Source organism: Athene noctua, chromosome 16 (assembly GCF_965140245.1).
Source record: "Athene noctua chromosome 16, bAthNoc1.hap1.1, whole genome shotgun sequence".
Lineage (NCBI taxonomy): Eukaryota > Metazoa > Chordata > Aves > Strigiformes > Strigidae > Athene > Athene noctua.
Window position 1 is genome coordinate 8,701,708 of NC_134052.1, and position 20,994 is coordinate 8,722,701.

Below are 20,994 nucleotides of genomic sequence, written 5' to 3' on the forward strand. Positions count from 1 at the left end.
GGCGGGGACGCGCCGCAGCCAATCAGCGCACGCGGCGCGGCCGGAACCGCCGGAGCGCGGGGGGCGGCTGACCGGAAGCGGAAGTGACGCGCGGTCTCGTGCTCTGTCCCCTCGGCCATGGCGGGCGGCGGGGAGGCGGCGCGGTTGTGCGCTGAGATCAGCCAGCGGGAGCAGGAGCTGCGCGACTTACGCGAACGGCTGGCCGCCGTCCTGGCGGGAGGGGCCGCCGGCGACGCTGGGTTCGCCGAGGAGTGTGCCGCCGCCTTCCCTGGCGAGCTCCCCCCTTTGACCGCGCAGGCCTCTCTGAGCCCCGCCGACATCCTGCGGTACAGCCGGCAGCTGGTGCTGCCTGAGCTGGGCGTGCGGGGGCAGCTGCGCCTGGCCCGCTCCTCTGTGCTCGTGGTGGGCTGCGGCGGCCTGGGCTGCCCCCTGGCCCAGTACCTAGCAGCCGCCGGTGTCGGCCGCCTAGGCCTGGTGGATCATGACGTGGTGGAGACGAGCAACCTGCACCGGCAGGTGCTGCACGGGGAGGCCCGCCGAGGGCTCCCCAAGGCCGTATCTGCTGCCGCAGCCCTGCGGCTGCTGAACTCCACGGTGCAGTATGTGCCCTACTGCAGCGCCCTGAGCCCTCGCACTGCCCTAGAGCTGGTGCGGCAGTACGACGTCGTCGCCGACTGCTCTGACAACGTCCCCACCAGGTACTTGGTGAATGACGCCTGTGTCCTGGCTGGGAAACCCCTGGTGTCTGGCAGTGCCCTCCGGCTGGAGGGGCAGCTGGTTGTGTACAACTACCAGGGAGGGCCATGCTACAGGTGTCTCTTCCCCAAGCCCCCTCCACCAGAGACGGTGACTAACTGTGCGGATGGGGGAGTGCTGGGTGTTGTGCCAGGCATCATGGGGTGCATCCAGGCCTTGGAAGTGCTGAAGATCGCTTCAGGAATGGGTTCCTCCTTCAGTCAGTTCATGCTGATGTTTGATGCCCATGAAGGGAGATTTCGCAACATCAAGTTAAGACCAAAGAAACCAGACTGTGCTGTTTGTGGTGACAATCCATCTGTCACCTGCCTACAGGATTATGAGGCATTTTGTGGTTCTTCTGCAACAGACAAGTGTAGGACTTTACATCTGCTATCCAGTAAAGACAGGATATCTGTTGAGGAATACAAAAAACTGTTGGATGAGCAAGTTCCTCATGTATTGTTAGATGTTCGTCCACAGGTAGAAGTGGATATCTGTCGCCTGGTACATGCTGTCCACATTCCTTTGAGTAAATTAGAAGAAAAAGATGAAGAGTGTCTGGAATACTTAGAAAAAATAATTCATGAAGAAAAACAGAGAACTAATGGCCAGACATCTTTTCCTGTATATGTTGTTTGCAAATTAGGAAATGATTCTCAAAAGGCTGTAAGAATTCTGCAGGAGTTACCTGTCAAAGAATTTGGTTCTGTGTTAGCTAAGGATATTAAAGGGGGGCTCATGGCTTGGGCCAATAAAATTGACTCAACGTTTCCTCAGTATTAGAAATACTAATGGTGAAAAAAAGAACAACTTTCATAGTAAATTTCATAGAGTTTCATCTTCTCTGTGTAATGACTGTATCATGTGGATAGAACAGGAGATAGAAATACCATGTTGCTTTTTTTAATGGTAATTTTTAAAAAAAAAACCCTTATTTTTGTAGATGTCTCATTATTTTTATAAAAAGGTGAAACTATCCATGAAAATGGAAAGAAATGTGTTTCTTGGTTATTATTTAGTAGTCAAAACTTGGAATAATTACTTGTGCGTGTGATGATTGAGAACAACTCCTGATTAATAATTGGAATCTGGAGAATAACAAAGCACAGGAGTCAAGTGTTGAAAGTTTTTATGCCTTCTCCTAACTACCTAACAAATTGAAATAGTGCATGCAGTAATTAACACCCCCCCCAACTGTTAACGTGTAGTTGGTCGGAAGCACTGTTAAACCTGCCGTAGGGAATTGCCAAGACAGAAGCATTGTGTATTTATGAAAGAGAAGTGCTCACTGCAAATAACAGCACCTGCAGCAAGGGTGTTCACTTCCAGAGCCATCCATCCTCATTTGCTGGCTGGCAGAAAAGTGTATCCTCCCACTTGTGAGGAGAAACTGAGGTTAAATATTGATAAGACATAAATTCGAGCCTGTAAAACATACAGAAAATGCTTTTGCGAGGGCTTAGAAGATTTCAAAGACTGAGAGATGAAGAGGAGGTGAGAGAGAAAAAAATAGATATGTGGCCTCCCTTCTGCAAACACAAAGACATATTTCATAAGCTTTCTCCCAGTTTGTTGTGGTAGTTGCATATATCTCCAGTTGTACTGCATGACTTTGTTAACTGGCATAAAGAGCGACACATATCTAAAAAATTCTTGTAGATGAACTGAATGAAAAGAAAGAGAAATAAATAGCTTCTCAACAGAGAGCTGCCTGAGTCCTCATCCCTTAAGCATAGTAATTATCTTCTTACTGTATTAATTAAGGTATGGATTTCCTTTACTTCCCGAGGAGGAAAAAAACAACTGTCATGACTAATCTTCACATTATACAGGGGGGAAAAAAAAATAATAGTACCATTATAATTAGTCAAAAAGGCATGTTTTAGTAAAATAAATTTGAGAACATCCACACCGCCTACTTTATTATAACATGCCATGGATTCTCTCAATAGTAATCAGTCTCTTGTGAAGGAAACTCTGAATTTGTAAATACAAAGTTGTATCTCTTGTAATTTAGAGGACAGCAAAAATGTTGTGAGGCCATGTCTTAAAGTAAGCATTAGTGCTTTGTGGTGTGCAGTGGGAGAGTCCTCAGGCAGGATCTTTTTAAGATGGGTGGTGGAGGCTTGGTCAGTCACAACATCTGGCATCTGGTGGGTTCCAGCTTTTGGGAATTAGAAACCAGAAGGATTTGTTTGAAATGCGTGACCTGTGTTTTCATTTTTCTTTCTTTACTGTGACATCAAGACAAGACCGAAACATAAAAGGTCACAGTAGCCATAATTCTCTAATATCCAACCTTCCAGTGCTGAACAACGGGTGGTGTGTCATTAAAACCTGTGATGTTTGGTGGAGGGTTTTTTGTAGCGAATTTGTAAGTGTTTCTTATATCACATTTTCAAGCAGGAAACCAGACTGTGAGCCTGTGTGCTGTATAGAAATAATGAATACCTCAAGGATCTGGAGGACTCGGTGGAAAAACAGTGATAAAGATGAATGAAAATGGACCAAACCCATAGAATAATATCAGAACTGACCAAAAAAAAAAAAAAAAGCATCAGGTCAGACTGACAAGAGACAAACTTTCAAGGATCTTTTCGATTAAGATGGTTTTTTGGAAAGACCCTTCTTGCCAGTCTGTAGAAACTAAGGTCCAAAGTTCTTACAGGAGTACAGCATCTGCAATGCATCTGTTATTTTTGCATAGAGTTCTGTGCAAAACTAATTGGGCCATACAATACAGAATTGGTTATTCTGGAAAGAACTAGTGGCTCAGTTCTGATCTCAAGAGAGTACGCAAAATGTAGGTTTCTTTGGATTAAAAAAAAAAAGTGTTCTCTTCCTTGACTTAGGATAGCAATTGAATTCTCAGCAAATATGAAAACATCTGCCATGCATCTTAAATAAAGATGGGGTCTATAATGCTTATAAAAAATTCATTTTTTACATGCTGGAGATTTTTAATTTAATTTATTTTATTTTATGTTTAATTTCATTTTTTCCCCCTTGGTTTGCTGAAGTGATACACAAATTTTCCTGTAAATACAGTTCTCACACAGTGCTGGTCTCTTTGGAGATAGGCTGAAAAATCAAGGGTTATAGTAACTAAGCCAAAACTGTTCTCATTATTGGAAATGTATCTTTTGTTTTGACTTGCTTTATTTCTTGTACTCTATAATACATGTAGTGGTTTCCCTGTTCACCAGGAAATATAATAGCAGAACTCTACTTAGAAATTCTAAGAGAAGCAATAAAACTGTATTATTTTGTATTGCTGCCAAAGCACTGTCTAAATATTGGTACATGTTGACATTGTGAATGAAGACAAGCTGCTTTAATCAAGGAGATTATAGTGTAGTTGGTCTCAGATGTGTTGTCAGAAGGGATAAGGTCAGAGTGTGTTTTTTTGTTTGTCCTTCACTCTTGATATCATGAGGTTGCTTTTTGCTTGTTTGGTTATATTCTCTTTTAAATGGCTTGCTAGAATTTGGCACAGGAGCTAAACAGGAAACAGCTTCCTGTTAGAGGTTTAGGATAATAGAAAGTGGCTGCAGCATTTATTCAGAATTGTTGCATTTTAATGTCTCCCAGATGTAGGTCTATGGGATAGCCTCATGGTTCAGGCACAGCATTAAATATCTAAACTAGTTTTGTCCTGAGAGGTGGTTATTATTTTAAGGCAAGGCAAATCAAGCTAGTCTAGATTTCAGGCAAGTCTAAAAGGTGTCTACACACAAGGTACTAATGTTCCTTGATAAGCTACAATCCTCCTTATTTTGGTGGTAGGAGTTTCTCTTATCTCAAAACTCCAATAAATTCATCACTGACTATCAAAATGTATGATTTCAAAGAAATCCCCCAACAATTAACTGAACTATTTGTAGGCAAAAGTATAAGGGATATGTCCAAAACTTGTTCTCCAAGTTCGTATACCAGAATTTTAGATAGGTGAGCATCTTTGTTATTATCCTATTTGTAAGCATAATTTCTAACAAAAATTCTAGTGTACAAGACAAAAGTATGCAAGCACAAGTTTGTCTTTTTTAACATATGAAAGCTCTAAGCTGTCCTTTTGTAAAACTACATCAGAAAAAAAAATTTTAAGGACGTTTGCTAGGTGGCACTGCAAGTTAATAAACCAAATCATTCTCTAGGTTACAAGATGCAATCAACCTTAGCAGGAGCTGAGATTCACTTGTAAAATTGTATTGTGTACAGTTCTTTTGAAAAAAGACCGGGGAAATAGAATAAAGTGGAGCAGGGCAATTGAATAGCAGTGGAGAGTCTGGCAGACCTCTCAGTTCATGGGTATAAATCAAAAGGAGAGGTCTTGGGAAGGTCTTGGCACTTGCATCAGTTCGAATGCTTGTGATTTCCATTGAAGTCCGGGTGCTGGTCAAAATACAGAAATCAAAAGGTGGTGTGTTTGTTATTTCCTGCAGTAGACTATCGCAGTATTACATATGGATTGGCTTAAAGCATGTCCTGGTTAATTAGGTGAGTTGTTCCTGAAACTGAGTCATTCTATTACTGGAGATGAAAGACTTGCTTATCACTGTATATTTTAGAAAAAGTTGAGTCATTACAGTGTTAGAACGAACTTTATTGGTGTTACTTGATTTACGTGTGTCTCTGACTTACTAGCTCGGTGTTTGGAGCAGAATTAACCTGAGAGAGAGGAGCAGTGTGTACTGTAATGTTTTGATAAAATTGCCAGCTGGGTTCAGCCATTGTGTAGGCCAGAGCAGTGTTTCTCAGCTGGTCATCTGTACAATTCTAATGGCCTCTAAGACATCAGATGATCTTTATAGTGGCTGGGGAAACAAGTGCACATGTTCCAGTGCATTTGAACAAAATGCAGCATATAGTTTATCATTATTGGATAAAAACCTCAAAGTCTGCTGTTGAGATTCCCTTCACCCCAAAGCAACTGATTTTTCCAGAAGATACTGGACTTCTCCTTTTGCCTGGATATAATTGTGTCTGTGACTTAGTAGTAACAGGAAGGCAAGTGTTAAACTCTTCAGGAGAAAAGATTTTTGTTCATGCAGAGAAAAGGTTATAAAGAGCTTACTAATGCTTAGGTGCCAGATGTAAAAAAAAATTATTTGCATATTACAGATATTAATATTTTTTACATCAGGTATTTCTTCTAATAGAACTTTTAGAAAGTTCATTTAAAATCTAGGAACATAACCAATAGCTGTCCATGATTTAAATCTTTGTAATAGTTAATTGCTACCACATTTACTCTGATTCACCGGTTGAATTCATGCTGACCACTTCAGTTGTGTTGAAAGTTTAGTTCTAATAACCTTCTTACAGAATCTGTGTTGTAAGACTGCTGAAGTCATTGATTGCTGTTTTATTCGTTTTACAAGATTTTAATCTGCAGCTCCTCTTCTGGGGCCTGCTGATGTCAGTGGGAAAGTTATGATATACTTGAAAGAGCTGTGGATCGGAACGTAACAGAGATTTGCTTTCTCTTCTGCAACAAGAGTATGTTCAACCCTTGCATTCCTTCCTGTATGACACTGAAAGCTTTTGCCTTTTATTTCCATGTAATCACCTAATACTAATGAAAGGTGGCAGCTGTTTCTTGCTGGAGAAGGCAAATGTATTGACCTACAGCAGGTCACGTTTATCTGAGATCATCTGAGAAGTACTGTTATCTGAGTGAGAGGAAAATACAGAGGAACAGTGTAATGTCATTTCATTTACAAACTGGTTTTGTGTGTTTCAGAAAGAAGAATTACATTGTAAAATGTAATTCCTTACAGCTTGCAGCTGTCTTGTAAATACAAAGATCTTAAATTGCATCACTGGTTAGTAAAAACAAGTACATTAAAACACAAAGCTTTAAAAGGAAACTCCTCAATTTGTTTATTTTTACTGTAGGCAATTAATTGGTTTCTTCAAAGTGCTGATAATGAAAAGACACTTCGGATTACTGGTCCAGTTTGCAGTTTGCTTGCAGTTTACTGGAATCTGGGGAAGAACAAGAATAAACATTAACAACATATTCTGTGGTTCAGATGCATGTCTGCAAACAGCCTGTTTTAGCAAATAGCTTGCAGTTTAGTAATGTGAAAATTTGCTGCCTATTGGCAAGTGATTTCTCAATGAATATGCTGAATGTTGCCTGTTTTACAGGCATCCGAAACATGGATCCATTTTAGCGAGTGCAGAACCAAGTTCAGGTTGTGGTGGTGACAAGTGGAGCCGTGTGACTTTACTGCTGAAACCAAAGCGTGTCCAACACATCCAGGTTTGCAGTGGTTACTCAGGTAAGTTATGTGAGGGGAAGTCTCACCGATGCTGTGGAGTGGTGTATCGAGATAAAAAGCCAGATCATCTTTTCTTGTGCTGGTTGGAGTTCTTCCCATGAGAACCCCTCCCTGCTGGGAGGAAGGATCAGTCACTACAGGCACTGAGGAGGTTACTTCCAAGCTTGGACCCACACTGAGTGAGAAGGGTGGAGCTGAGTCATCCTGCAATGGTACGAGAAGCTTGATAAATACAAACTGCTGCTTTGATTACAGGACCTCAGTCAGAAATAATTCAGTAGTTTTGAAATGGCAGAGTTGAATAAAAAGCAGTTACATCACTAAAGAGAGTAGCTGGGAGAAGAGAAAGGCAATCAAAAGCAGCAATAACTACGACTGGAGGCTAGCTACAGTTCCTCAGAGGGAGTCAAATTTCTGGTGGGCATGATGTGGTCATACTTTTCCTCCTACCTTAAGACTAGAAGTGTAAAATCTTAACATAGTGTAGCAGAATATGGAGTACAGTTAGCAATCACTAATGTAAACCACAGGAAAACACACACATGCACCCTGGTTTGTGGTATTAACCTTCTGTGGTTTATGTTACCACTGGTTAAATATACCGGCCCCACTGCTTACCTTACACTGCAGCTTCAAAATCCTTGTGGGGAAAATAAATACAGCGTAGGAAAAGAAGCAGTACATTATTAGAGCCTGTGGTTAGGAAGGAGACATAAAGATTTCCCAGAGCTTTCTCCTTGAATAACTCAGAGTTATCCAAAAGAGTAATGATTTCATGAATAAGGCAAAAGATTGAGAAGAAATTCAGAGCTTCTGCTAAGTTTTGGCTGTATTCATCCTGGGCAAGTCACTTTTTTCCTGGCCTCTGCTGTGTGTATGTTGTGTTTAAATCTTTCTCTAGTGACCAGATCCCAAGGAAGCAATTTAATAAGCATGTTGTTCTAGAAGAGCTCTAAGAACTAGAATGCATGGATTATGTGACTTGGACAAAGCAGTGGGATAATGCATCTGCTCTGCTGGAAGCAATGAGAAATGCTTGGTCACAGCACAAATACATTATCGTCTGTATTATGCAGCCAGAAGCTTGAGCCATACAGCTGCATGCTCTTCACCTTCTCCATATAGCAGCAGAAAAGCAACTGGTATGTTCTGGTCTCGACAGCAGGAAAGAAAAATGGCTTCTGTTTGCCTATTCTCTAGTTTCTTATTATTAAATGGGTTAATTTAATCTTGTCTTCACAATATATTTCATATGATTGATTCAGCTGATTGTCAGAGCCAACTGAAATATATCTATGGGATTGTTCTGCTCAGACCTCTTGTTCTTTTTATTGTGAAGTACCTGCAATTCTAATACGATCTTATCAGAAAGGCAAATTGATATCATTTTAGTCTAGTCCTATTGTAGTACAAGTTTTCCAACCAGAAAAGAAGCAATTCCTATTCTGCATCAGGTCTACTTAAAATTATAGTATCTATTGAAAGCTAGAATCAGGCTACGGCTGTAGCCAGAACCTAGACCTGGAAATGAGTGCTTAGCTAGAAGAATGCACACAACGTGCATGGATTCAGCTACAGGCCTTCCTTCACTCCTGTGTGTGTCGACTGTAGGCTTTGCTGACCTGACCCTTCACCATCAGTCGCTGAAGGAAGAAACCGGCAGCTGAATGTTCTTATGGCTTCTCCATGCCCATGGCACGAGGCCCTTCTGTGCAAATAAGCCGCAGTTTTGTTCACAAGGTGTTCATGCTGTTGCTAGGAGACCAAATCTCTGCTTGCAAAGAAAGGTTATTTCCAAATTTAAAATGGCTCCTTATATGTTTGACTGGCCAATTAAGTCTCTTATACAGATGGGCATTCACCTGCTCATGAGTAGCGAAAGGAAGTTCTTATTTTGTGAAATAGATTTCTTCACAATATAAGGGTTTGAAGCTCTTAAAAAAAAATCAAAGCATTTAAACTTGTCTTTTTATATATATATTTATATGTACATATATGTATGGGCATGCCCAGAGCACAGGAATATTCCAGATGCTGTGTGATAGAACAGTGTTAGGTAGAATTTATAGAAATAATTAATAATTTCCAGGATATGCATATTGTCCATTTCAAATACCTTTTTGAAACTCAGCTCTCAGTTTCTATTTTATGACTGTGATAATGGGAGTAACAATGGTTGGACCTCATAAAAGCACCCTATAGGTGCCTTTTCACCTTCAGTTTACTGAAACTGAATTTGTGTTGGTGTGTCTTTCTGGTTTTCCTTCCTTTCAGATGAGAGCACCAACATGTTCTTCAACACTGGGAACTCTAGTGCTCATCTTTCATTCACTCTTTCTTGCTCTACTGATCAAAGGAATATCTGGATATTGATAATTTTATAACAATAATTTAATTCCTTGCCTGTGCTTTCTGCCCAAAGTTCTGCTGAGGCCTCCTCATCTGCTGCCTTGCTAAGTGTTAACCTCCTTCTCAAAGCATCTTTAGTTGCCATATTACAATCCATTTAAAGCACCATTTCTGAGATGAAGTTTCTTGTAGTTATTTCTCGGATGCAGTTATCTCAATCACTTCCTCAGTTTTCATAGTGACAAGCTTAAACTTAATGTTCTCGTCTTGATAGCCTTTTTCGACAGTGATCGTTCTGTAGCTTCTTACCATGTTTCCTTCTTTATTTCCTTTCCTTTTGTACTATGATTAGAAACAACAGCAGCATGGATGTTCGATTCTTCTAAGAAAAATCAAAAGTGAACCATTATTCTACTTACTCTACTAGTATAATGTGACAATTGCTAAGAATAAAAAAGTTTTAAGTTTTTGCACACTACTCAAATTATAGACATTGGTGGGGACTGATTTATAACCCCCTGGTGCTGTTGGACGTTCTGTATTCCAGCAGTAGCTAAACCTGAACAAAAGGGAGAAGTTTTGTGACTTGTCCTGGGATAAGAGAAGATTTCCAGGACTCAAAACCAGATTCCTTTTAGTCTTAGCATTGTCAGTTTCATGTAATATTAATAATCAGTTGTTCAGAGGAGCTGGAACTCACTGGAGTTCTGGGAGGAGATGAAGGTACATATCTGTTCTTCCAATATCCGCCTGGATAACTTGAATTGATACTTACCGGAGGAACTGGCTCTTTCTTCCTGGAGATGGTGTTCTAGAGATGACTGTGTGATACTACTACTGTTCTCAATTTTCTGTCTACCAATGAGTCGGTGACAGGACGAGGCTGACAGCTTTTCTCCCAGACCTGTGCTGACATCTCAAAGGCTCTTGTTCAGGCACCGCTCGCAGCACTGTCAGACCTCCACTCTGCTGGGCACCTAATTCTCTCTTTCAGCTGTCCATATGATTCACCATTGTTGCAGTGCCTGCAGAGGTGCAGCTGGGAAGATGAGATAGCTGTACTGTAAGTAGTTACAGTACAGGAAAATTGTCCTTATTTATCATTGTTGCACCATACCCTTCATGTCTATCTGTTTATGTTCTTTAACTGTTTTTTCTCTCTCTAGCCAGTTCTAAGCATGCAGAAGACTACTTAGGTCTTAAGTAGTTCTACTGATACAAGTTCAGAGCCAAAATCCCATGCAGAAATTATGTGTAGAAGAGGAGGTTAGTCTATTCACAAGTAATGGACAATATGCTGAATGTGAGTGCATCCCTAGTGCTAAATGAACTGTCATGGAAGTTTAATGTGGTAGTGTTTTGTCTAAGAAGCTACAGCGCTGTCCTTTCCCCCCCCCCCCCCCCCCCCCTAAACTTCAGACAACAGGGAAGCAAGTATTTCCTGTTTGGCTGTTGTTTAATTTAGAACCTGAACCTCACAAGGTCATTAGGCTTTGGCTGGCAGATTGCGGATTAGTGCCTTGGTGCCATCTTGTTTGTTTACAGGAATGAATGTGAAAGTCCTTCTTTTCCTAAAGGCAAGGTTTGTTTTGCATTAACTGTAGAATATCTCCAGCTGACAGCTCTCCCAGGAGCAGCATTTCTTTCTCTCCTCCCAGGGTGAAGCTTAGAGCCCCCTGTTTCTGTTCTCTCCCTCATCCACGGGTCACTAAATTAGTGTTGGCACTGACCCTCCTGTTGGAAACTTCTCATTTCTGTCCCTTCCTTCTGCAGATGTTGGTGTTCATTTATTCCCCAGGGAGCCTTTTCAAGAAAATTAACCCCAGCAAAGCAGTGGGTCAATTGCTTACAAGGAGAGTCAGTGCCTCTGAGAGGAATGTGTGGGTTCGTGGCTCTGGGAGAGCAGGACACTGGAAGTTTGGGTTTAGATGACCCAGTCTTGTAACGGAGCAGCAGCTCCAGCTACAAGTTTACACCCTAGGGGTGACATTGGCCATTTGGAATTCACAAGGCTTAACTTTTATTTGCAATGCAGCCTGTTGCTCTGAACAGTCCCTGCTGTTATTTCCAGCTGCTTTACCAACACAGAAAGACTAGATCACTTTCTCTATTGAGATTGACCAATCCACTGTGTTAAATTCTGTGCCTGCCTGCAGATCAGTGCTTTGGTGACAGTTCTCTTTTGAACATAACATGGTGATGCTTTGTCTCTTACATGCTTTCACTTTTTTTACAAATATATTCTAAGTTTAAGAAATATAGATTGATCCTCTGACAATGAAAAAGCAGTAATTCCATTCACAGTTTCTGTTAGAAAAGATGCTCTGTATGAGGTTGCCTTTTTCTGACTAAACATCTGAAGGTTAAGATTAGATTCAAGTCCTCTCTTTAGTTAGGGAGATAAATAGATCTCTCTTTTGCAGGGTGATTGATCCCGGTTTACTATAGGTGCCTGGGATGGCTGGGAAAACTGCTGATCCCTGCTGGAGCCCAGTCAACTGGGTGATGGTAGAAGTCTCACCGGGTAAAGTTTCACATGTAACTTCTCAACAGTGCTGACACCGGCTTTCCCTGGCATCCCTGGCACCTCACTGCCCTTTGCCTTGGACTGGTACATGTATTCGTGTGACTGCAGGGTGAACTGGGTCAGGGAATCTTCTATTCTTATTTATTTGTAGGCAAGATGAATTTCCTGGTCCCACAGCAGCAGGAATGCCAGTGCTGGTGGAGTGGGAATGAGAGGTTTGGGCAAGGCACATCTAAACTCCCTAAACATGGAGCAATTGCACAGGTACAACTAGCTGAATGATTCTTTTTTTTCTTTGAAGCAGATCTTGTGTTTTCTTTTATAAATACAATCATAACTGGTTACTTACCAGACTGCTCTTGTACAAGTGATGGAGGTGTTCACATTTCCCCCTGTGACCTTGAAGCTTGTTAATTTTAGACAGATAAAGTTGCAATAGCCTTTTGAAAAATGTCACTTACCAATATTCGAGCCAAATAAATGCTGTATAAATATTTTTATAGGTATTTATGTAGTGTCAGTATGTGCTTCATGCTTCCCAGAAACCACAGTGATACCTTCATCCTAGTTTCCTTGCAGATCTAAGTCTGCTCTAACAGCCTGCTCTGGCAAATGAGAGGCCACGTATGCAGAAGCCAAGCAGTGCAATGGATTTAATTTTTTCGACTATATTTTAAAACTAATATCTCAGAATATTTTATACATCTTTTTAAAGACGACTGGTGCAGATGGATGCTTGAGGACGGGGGGCCAGGACTCAGACTCAGCCGGGAGGTGCCGGGAGTGGCCCGTAGATGGCAATGTAGGATCCTTGCATCGGGCTCACTCTCCGCTCTGCATAGATGAAAACTCCTTATTGTACCCAGGCAGTGACACACAGCTTGGATTTATAGTGTTTCTTAGTAACTCCTGACTCTTCCAGCAGCACTGACCCGCGCATCCTCTGTGGCTCGTCATGCATTTTGAGCACTATAACTTTCATAGTTAGAAATACAGACATACTCAAATATAGCAAATAATAACAAGATTTTGATTTACAGGGAAAACATTCTCTTTGGCTTTGCATATCAGTAGTATGGGAAAGCTTAAATATGCATCATGGTCCTGTGCAAGTGCTTGAAGTACTTTAGCTGTGAGGAAGAGTTCCTGCTGTCAGTGGAAGATCAAGGAGTTGGTAAGAAAAAATGCACATGCAGAATAGCACAGGTCCCACCAAGAGGAATGTTTTATTAATGCAATTTCGGGGCTTATGGAAGCCTCTGTGGTGGGATGAGGACACCAGCCTTACCTCATGCTATTGTTGCTGATGCTTCTTTCCTGTTCCCATCAAATTATGTTCATTTTCATCCTATGTTGCCCATGTTGGATTTGTGCTCTCTCACCTAACTAAAAAGATAACTTCACCCACTTGCTGTGCCATGAGATGCTTTGCAGCCTTAACTTTCCCCGGCCAGGTTGTCCCCAGAAACATTCTTCTCCAAAATTAAAGACACCTGCAATTCCACAGTGTAGGATCTGGTCTGCTGGAGGATAGTATTTATTGATTTCCCAAAATGTGCTTTTCTTTATGAGTGAAGCTGAGTTGTCTTTTCCTTGGTTGACCTGGGAACTACTACCACTGTAAAAGTTATGGATGATACCACTCAGCTTTTTTGTGACATGAGGTGCATCACTAATGAAAATGAGAGTATTACTTCCATTTATCATTCAGCAATTCTGTATCAAAACTTTGCTTTTCTATATAATAACTATAGAAACTCATGCTAGTCCACTCAGCTTTGTTTCTGTGGTAGTTACCATTTTAATTATATTGTTATCTTAAACAGAAAGATAAACATTATTATACTTGCTGACCACTTTACTTGCATGCCTGAGAGCTGTAAAATGAGCTGTCTAGTTTTGAAAAAAAATGGCCTTGGTTTTTTAAAAATTCTAATCTCAAGATGATGGCTGGGAGGTACTTGCATTCCAGGTCAGTCACTTGAGTGGCTAATTACTGTAGTTTACAGCCCTGTTTTTCTGGATCCACAATGAATGTAGGAATAGAATTATGACCATAATTAAGAATGATTACAAAACTGCAGTCATTAAAACGGGTACCCGATAAAGGAGAAACTGATACCCTCGCTCGACAGCATTACATGTATTTGTGTGCCCTAGCTGACTTCAGTGTTGTGCAAGGCTGTTCAGCTCATGTCACAAGGGCTACAAGGATGACAAATTAATATTTATAAAGTGTAGCAAATATGCTCTAATTACCCTAATTGGCCTGCTGTGTTTCCAGTTATGGCAGAACTTTATTTCTGTTCAACAGGCATTTGCTTCTGGATTGGTTCCTGCAGGCAAAAAGAAAGTAAAAGCCCTGTTGGACAGGGCAGAAACATCCCCTGATATTGTGATGCTGCAGTTTTTTCACCATGGTTTTGGCAGGTCTAATAGCATTCTCAATATCTTTAGTGATTTCTAGGAGTATTTAGAGGATACGAGATGTTGGAAAATGACAAACAAAAACAATGAGCAAAAAAGGAGAAAGGTCTACTTTTATTGTTAATCATAGGCCAAACTCCAAACATTTTCAGTTTGGCAGCACAGCTCCTTGACATTATTTGTGGTGTAGAAATGTATCTTTATTTGTGGTGTATGATTTTACATAGTGACTGACAGCTACCAAACAAGGAATCCTGTCCTAAGGACTTACACTCTAATGTTACAAGACAAGACAGAACATGCAGAGAGCTGAACTGATATTCAGTGAATTACAAGTTTTGGATTTAAACTGGTTTTCACTTTCCTGGTTTTTATATAATCACGACTATGTTAGGAACACTGAGATCATTAGTAATACTGAAATGGGATTGTTAAAATGCTACAGAGGAAGTGGTAAATGAGTGAGTGGGTAAATCTAGTGTTAAGCATTTTCTGTGTTATCAATAGAACTTTTGAAGTGTATTTTTGTCGAAAGGGGCAACATTCATCTGCTGTTATGAACTCTAGTTTCATGCCTTCAGTTCTATCTGGTTTCTGTAGGTTGCACTCTTTGTGCCTACGGGATACCACAGTTCCACCATCTCAGAAGGCATTGCACTTGGGCTTCTCTGCCCTCCCCCTCCCCCCATATTTTTGGTAACCATATCATCTTTTGGATAAACACATACTAAATTCACTGTCAAATCATGCCTAAGGGAGCCAACAGAACTATTAACACAGAAGAAACTGGGCCATATACCATTGTAGCAACTACTGATAGAAATGAAAATGGTAATGAATGTGAAAATGGTGAAACTCTGTGACACCCAGGCCAGAGTCAGCTGGTCAGGTTAGGGGTTAATGTCACTGACTGATGCTTGAGCAGAGATTGTCACAGTCTTCAAAGTCACATTTGTCACTTTTCTTTTTTAATTTCTGATTAAATGCAGTCAATGAAATCTATGTAGGTTTACAATATCCAGTCTAGTTTTCAGTCTGTTGCAAACCCAAGAGAAGGATGTGAAATTCTGTAGCTTTGTAATGAGAAGTATCTGTTCCTTTTCTCTTGTTTTGATTTACTGGTCTTTTTTCTTATCTAAGCAATTGAAAGATCAGTAATTGTATGGAACAGAACTATTTTACAGTCAGGCATGAGCTGCCAAGGACTGTTACATGTGCTGCTGTCTTACTGTTTCAAACTGACCCTGACCAAGAACAAGCTGACCTCTCTGGATCCAGATTCTTTACGCTGCTTCATATTCCTTGGTTCCCAGAGATAGTGAATGAGATGTGGAAAGGACAAATAATGTGGAGTTAGTGCTGGTAGATATTGGTGGTTCTGTGCAATTGAAGAATAAGAGTCCAATTTATCTATACTAACATTGGCCTTTTAATGTGACTCCTGAATTGGGGATCTAGTTCTTTCTAGACTCTATTAAAAAATAAAAAATAGAGGCACTTTGGTAAGTGCCTAAAATGAATTTTTACTCCAAGTCTCAGTCTGTAGCCTAAAGGACTCTTTGAGTGGAAAGCCTTTGTTCACAGATATTCCTATGAAACTGGTTTTGGTTACAGAGGAGAGCTATAGCAGTAGGAATGAGAACCTTCTACAGCAAAAATTTTTGCTTTTGCATCAGCCTGAATACCCAGTTAAATTCTACCCACACAAGTCATGAATGTATAGAGCATGCCAGTTTTCCTTCCCAGACATGCATCTGATGAAGTGTAAATCTGTGATTCAGTTCCGCATGATTTGTCTAATTGTTTAATTGGACATTGCTAAAGTATCTGACTATTCAAGGATACTACTAAAGCCTCTGACTGTGGAAATCTGGAGTAGTGAATTACAGTGGAAAAAATATAAAGGGACAAATGGAGACAAGTCCTATATATTCCCTAAAGAGAAATTTCCCTAAGATCTTGACCTGTAATGAATGTTAGTGTAATACAAATTATTCCAACTCACCTTGCAGATTATGTTCTTTGATGTACAGTTGGAGAAGCCTTGTGGCTCTGTCTTCATTTATCAGTGTTGCACTCACCAAGTGATTTTTGTTGCTTTTGTTATTGTTTTTGAGGAAGGAGGATGGAGGAGGGAGAGATTTTGGGGAAAGTAGTTTAATATACCACCTTACCTGGAAATTCTGTTTTTATCAGGGATTTTTCTCTTTCCCAATCTCCATGGATCCTTCCTGTTCTTTTCTGAATTTTAGATTATTTGGTTAAATGGTTGAAATATTTTAAAGTTATGTCCCAATTAACATGGACAACACGAAAGAAGGAGGTTTCCCTATACCAGCTGCTGAATTGGTACCTGGATTTTTCTATACTGACATTCTTTCCTAGTAAATGCTTTCTATCACAGCCAGCCTGTTTCAGCTAGCAAATTCTCATAGCCCAAATTCTCCCTTAGCTGCCATTCACTTCTCTCATCGACCCCAGGTTGTCAAGCACGCCTACAGCATGTGTGACAGACTTTCTATACCATAAGAAGCACATGAAAATGAAAGGAGAGCCTAACACTTTATTAATCAAAATTAATACAGCTACTGCTGTTTGAATTCATCCTGTACATATTACTGCAGTATACAGAGAATAATATAAATAGCAATGCAAGCCTATCTCTACTGGAGACATGCACCACTTTATCAGTGGCAATTCAGACAATTCTTTTGACTTCAGAAAAGCACAAAGTGTTTTTACTGGAACTTTCTTGTTGACTGTACATGCTGTTAGAATGCAAAAAAGGAGTGATAGCTGACTTGGTAGCTATCATCAGCTGTGTCACAGGAAAACAGCTTTTGGATCAATCCGTAATTTTCATGAATTTAAGTAAAAATTCAGATAATATACTGTAGAGGCATAATCATCTTAGACCCTCAGCCTTCACAGTAAAAGCTGAAACACAGCATGTGGGTTTCATACTAACTTGTGCTCTTAAGACTTATAGCTGGATTTATAGGATAGCATAAGGACTACAGTATGTATTACCTCCTGTGAAACATAAGCAAGTTTGTTACAGTGATTCATAGTAAAACATGTTGATATGCTTACAAGTAATGTGTTGCCAAGTACAAAATTACACAGGGGTACATCCTGGACAGCTTATTTGTTCCTGGCTTAGGCAGAACTTGCAACAGGCAAGATGCTTTCACAGGTTTGCTCAAGCAACACCCAACTTCAGGGTGATATTTTTTTTTTTTTCTGGACAAGAAATTTAGAATCAAGTTATAATTTTGGGATAAAAGATGAAGTGATACATGAAATAAATGAGCATTAACTTACTGTAAAGACATTGGGAAAATGGATGGACATTCAGCATTTATTAGCTAGCATAACATGGAAATAAGCTTAGGTTTTATTTGGTAAGTCTTCATTTCTCCTTATATTCACTTACAGCTTCTTATTTATGGCTCAGCCTGTCAAACACATTCTTAGATAAGCAACTGTTGCTCACAGGACTAATCTAATTACCAGTTCTTTTTATAACGAATGCTGACACAAAGGTAGAAGAATGTATAGCACTTGTGTTGAAGCCAATGCTACAGATGATCAAACAGTTTTGAAATTAAGAGTATTTTGGATGGAAAATGTGTCCCTTTTTTGTCACGATGTTCCTGTTTTTTGTCCAACTCTAATTAAAGCTGAAGAACAAGAGTGAAAAGCTGGTTGCATTTGTAGCTCTGGCACATAATTAATTGCCAAGAGTTAAGACTGGACATTTTAGCACCCTGCAGTAATGCTATATAGGTGTATTTACTACGACAGGCTAAAGAATGCCAGAGCCCTAAGTATTTGTAAAGTGAATTTTTAAAAGTTTTGGAATGATTCTTTAAGAATAAGTGTATCAGAAGACCTTCAAATTGTATTTTAAAGACATTTAAAATGTAATCTAAATTACAAAGCCATCAGGCATTCTGGCATTTCTGGCAAGCTGCTCCAAAAGATGCCAATAAGCGGTAGTAATTTTGAAAATTAGGATAGAGAATCATTGGTGAATGCTTCTAAAATTCCCTAGCTGTTAACTGTTAATAAGTAAATTTACTAAAAAAGAGAAGAAAAAAAGGTGAAACTCTTCAGATTAGTTTTTCTTTACCTCTCACCACACATGAAATCAAACAAATGGATTTAATTAATTTTTTTAAAGTTCTGGAGTTTGTCTCCTCAGCTGTTATGCAAGCCAATCTCATTTACTCTAAAATGAATGGGAGGTCTGTCATTAATCTCCATAGAAAGCCGTGCCAAACCTGAGTGTCTCGTTGACCCATGTGCTCCCGCTGACTTCAGCAGGGGAACCTAGACCCAGACACTTGTGTGGATGAAGAATACACGGTTGTGTTTTGGAACCTTAATGGCTTTTTCATATCCTCTTTAAAATTTTCTCCATTACTATGATGTCTGTAATGGTGGCAAAGGTATAGTTATTTAAGTCTTAAGTCCCTCATGATTGAGGACAGTAAAGTATAAAGCTGTCAGTACCCCCCCACTCCATGACTCAAATGATATTTTCTTTTTTTCATCATTGGCAACTTCCCACGACCATATATTTTCTGCTCCTTTTAAAGAACCAAATACTGAATGTGAATGGGTAGCTGCAGCATCAATTTGCCAAGTAATGGGTAGGGTGTCCCCTGGAAACAGGCCTCTTTGAATTCTGTTTCATATCTGAGGTAAAGTAAAAACATGGAAACAGATGGTAGGGAACGACTGGCATCTCATCATGCATATTTCATTTGATTTGCAGCTAGTAACCTCTTGATAATAATATTAAATGCTACAAAACTCAAAGGCTTTGTTCCTGGGAATACTGCATTCAGTGACATAGGATCAACACTGTAATTTCAATTAAATTTTGAAGCTGGTGAGCTGTAAGTATTTACATCTTTAGCAAGGTTATGATACAAATGGTTCGATTCTTCTTTTCTGGTACATTTAGAGTTGACTTACAAAGAAATATACAGTTGCTGTTGTGAATGACAAATCTTACTTAATGTTTTTTTAAGAGCACAACGGGACTAACATCTGTGGTTATTTCCATTACACTCTAAGGCGTTTTACTGGGAGAGAATTTAGCCATTAATTTTGTTGTATTTACATTATTTATATACAAGAAGAACAAGAAAAATGGCAGCCTGTGTAATGATTATATACATCGTGATTCGGTTGGAAAAATGTGTATTACAAATGGCAAACAGCCTGTCAAGTACATAATTATATGTTGTTCTTTTTTTTGTCAGAGAACTTTTAATTCCTAAAAACCCACTGTATGATCTCAGTGAAAGATCTGTCCTATACATTACACTGGAGGGGGGGGGAAGAAACAGCATAATAACAGACTTCTTAAACCATATCAATTTCTGGTTAATAGCTCCTTTTCTTGATTTTAATATGAGGGTTACCTTTGTAAAATGCTTCCAAAGCAAATTAAAAGATGGAATCTGATACAACAAAACATTACTTGACATCAGGAGAAATAGTAACTTAAATTTCATTCATTGTCCCTAGTCTCAGAAGAGATACTGGGGAATAAAATATCACTCCCTTGTGATGCATTGCTTATCTGAGACTTCGTTTTTAATAAGAACTGTGCTCTCCTGTACATTATTCTTTCCTGTTCTTGCTTTAGCTCAATGTAGGAGCGTGAAAACGTGTGGAAGATGGAGGTGACTGGAAATGCCATGAGGAGGATACCACTCAGTATGCTGCTCAGTGCCACCACTTGGCCGGGAATGCTCCTGGGAACCATATCTCCGTAGCCTACCGTGGTCATGGTGATGACAGCCCACCAGTAGCATGCAGGGATGCTGGTAAACTCCTGCGAGTCCGCCATCTCGTTCTCAATGACATAGAGGAGTGGTGCAAACAGTGCGATGGCCACGCAGAGGAAGAGCAGCAAGAGACCAAACTCCCGGGTGCATCTGCGGGCGGTGAGCCCCAGCGTCTGCAGCCCCAGGGAGTGCCTGGCCAGCCGCATGACGTAGAGAATCCTCAAGGCACGGAGAATGCGGAGGACCAGACCTACTTTGTCCAGGTAGATGCTCCCAGAGCTGGGCTTTTTATAGCCCACGGAAGTGGTGTCTACTAGCAAAGTGATGTAGTATGGCAGAATGGCTATTATGTCTATCAGGGTTAATGGTCTCCGCAAAAATGCGAACTTGCTCTTTGCCTGGATGAATCTTAGCAGGAACTCCAGGGAAAACCATGCCACACAGACAGACTCCACAATGAAAATATTGTAGCACATCTGGGAACACTCACCCTGCAGGAAAGAGGAGGAGTTTGTAATCGGCACTGGATAATAACTATTTTAGTTGGTACGGTGACAGGAAGAGAGGTTTCTGTGTTGGTTTTTTTTAAACCCAAAATATTAAAGGAACTGAAGCTGTTGCTATGGGGAAACACATTGACAAATTGGAACAAGTTAAATGCAAAACTTAGAAAGCAGCTACTTATTCCACAGAAGATATTACTCAGTAATTTCAGGCTTTCTAAACAGCAAATACAAAGCTTAACAAGGTAATATACAGTTGTACAGAAGAGTGCACACTAACAAAATTTTCTTTGGACATAAAGCTTGATATGATTAATTCTTACAAGAAATTGAACACAGTCATGTAAGATTTCAAA

General features: G+C 40.1%; 2 protein-coding genes across 2 annotated transcripts in view; one reads left to right on the forward strand and one right to left on the reverse strand.

Annotated features, from left to right (window-relative positions):
- Positions 1–115: 115 nt before the first annotated feature.
- Positions 116–3,285, forward strand: MOCS3 (molybdenum cofactor synthesis 3). The gene has a single exon (XM_074920511.1). The coding sequence runs from the start codon at positions 118–120 to the stop codon at positions 1,519–1,521; it is 1,404 nt and encodes a 467-aa protein (XP_074776612.1). The 5' UTR covers positions 116–117; the 3' UTR covers positions 1,522–3,285.
- Positions 3,286–14,501: 11,216 nt separating this feature from the next.
- The window catches only part of KCNG1 (potassium voltage-gated channel modifier subfamily G member 1), a 12,887-nt gene continuing 6,394 nt past the window's right edge, over positions 14,502–20,994 (reverse strand). Inside the window, exon 3 of the mRNA XM_074920601.1 lies at positions 14,502–20,626. Within this exon, the coding sequence (XP_074776702.1) occupies positions 19,856–20,626 (771 nt within the window). The 3' untranslated portion in view covers positions 14,502–19,855. The remainder of the gene's footprint in view (positions 20,627–20,994) is intronic.

Bases quoted from the DNA above. Each gene is read 5' to 3' on its own strand.
- MOCS3 (XM_074920511.1), top strand. From the start codon at position 118: ATGGCGGGCGGCGGGGAGGCGGCGCGGTTGTGCGCTGAGATCAGCCAG.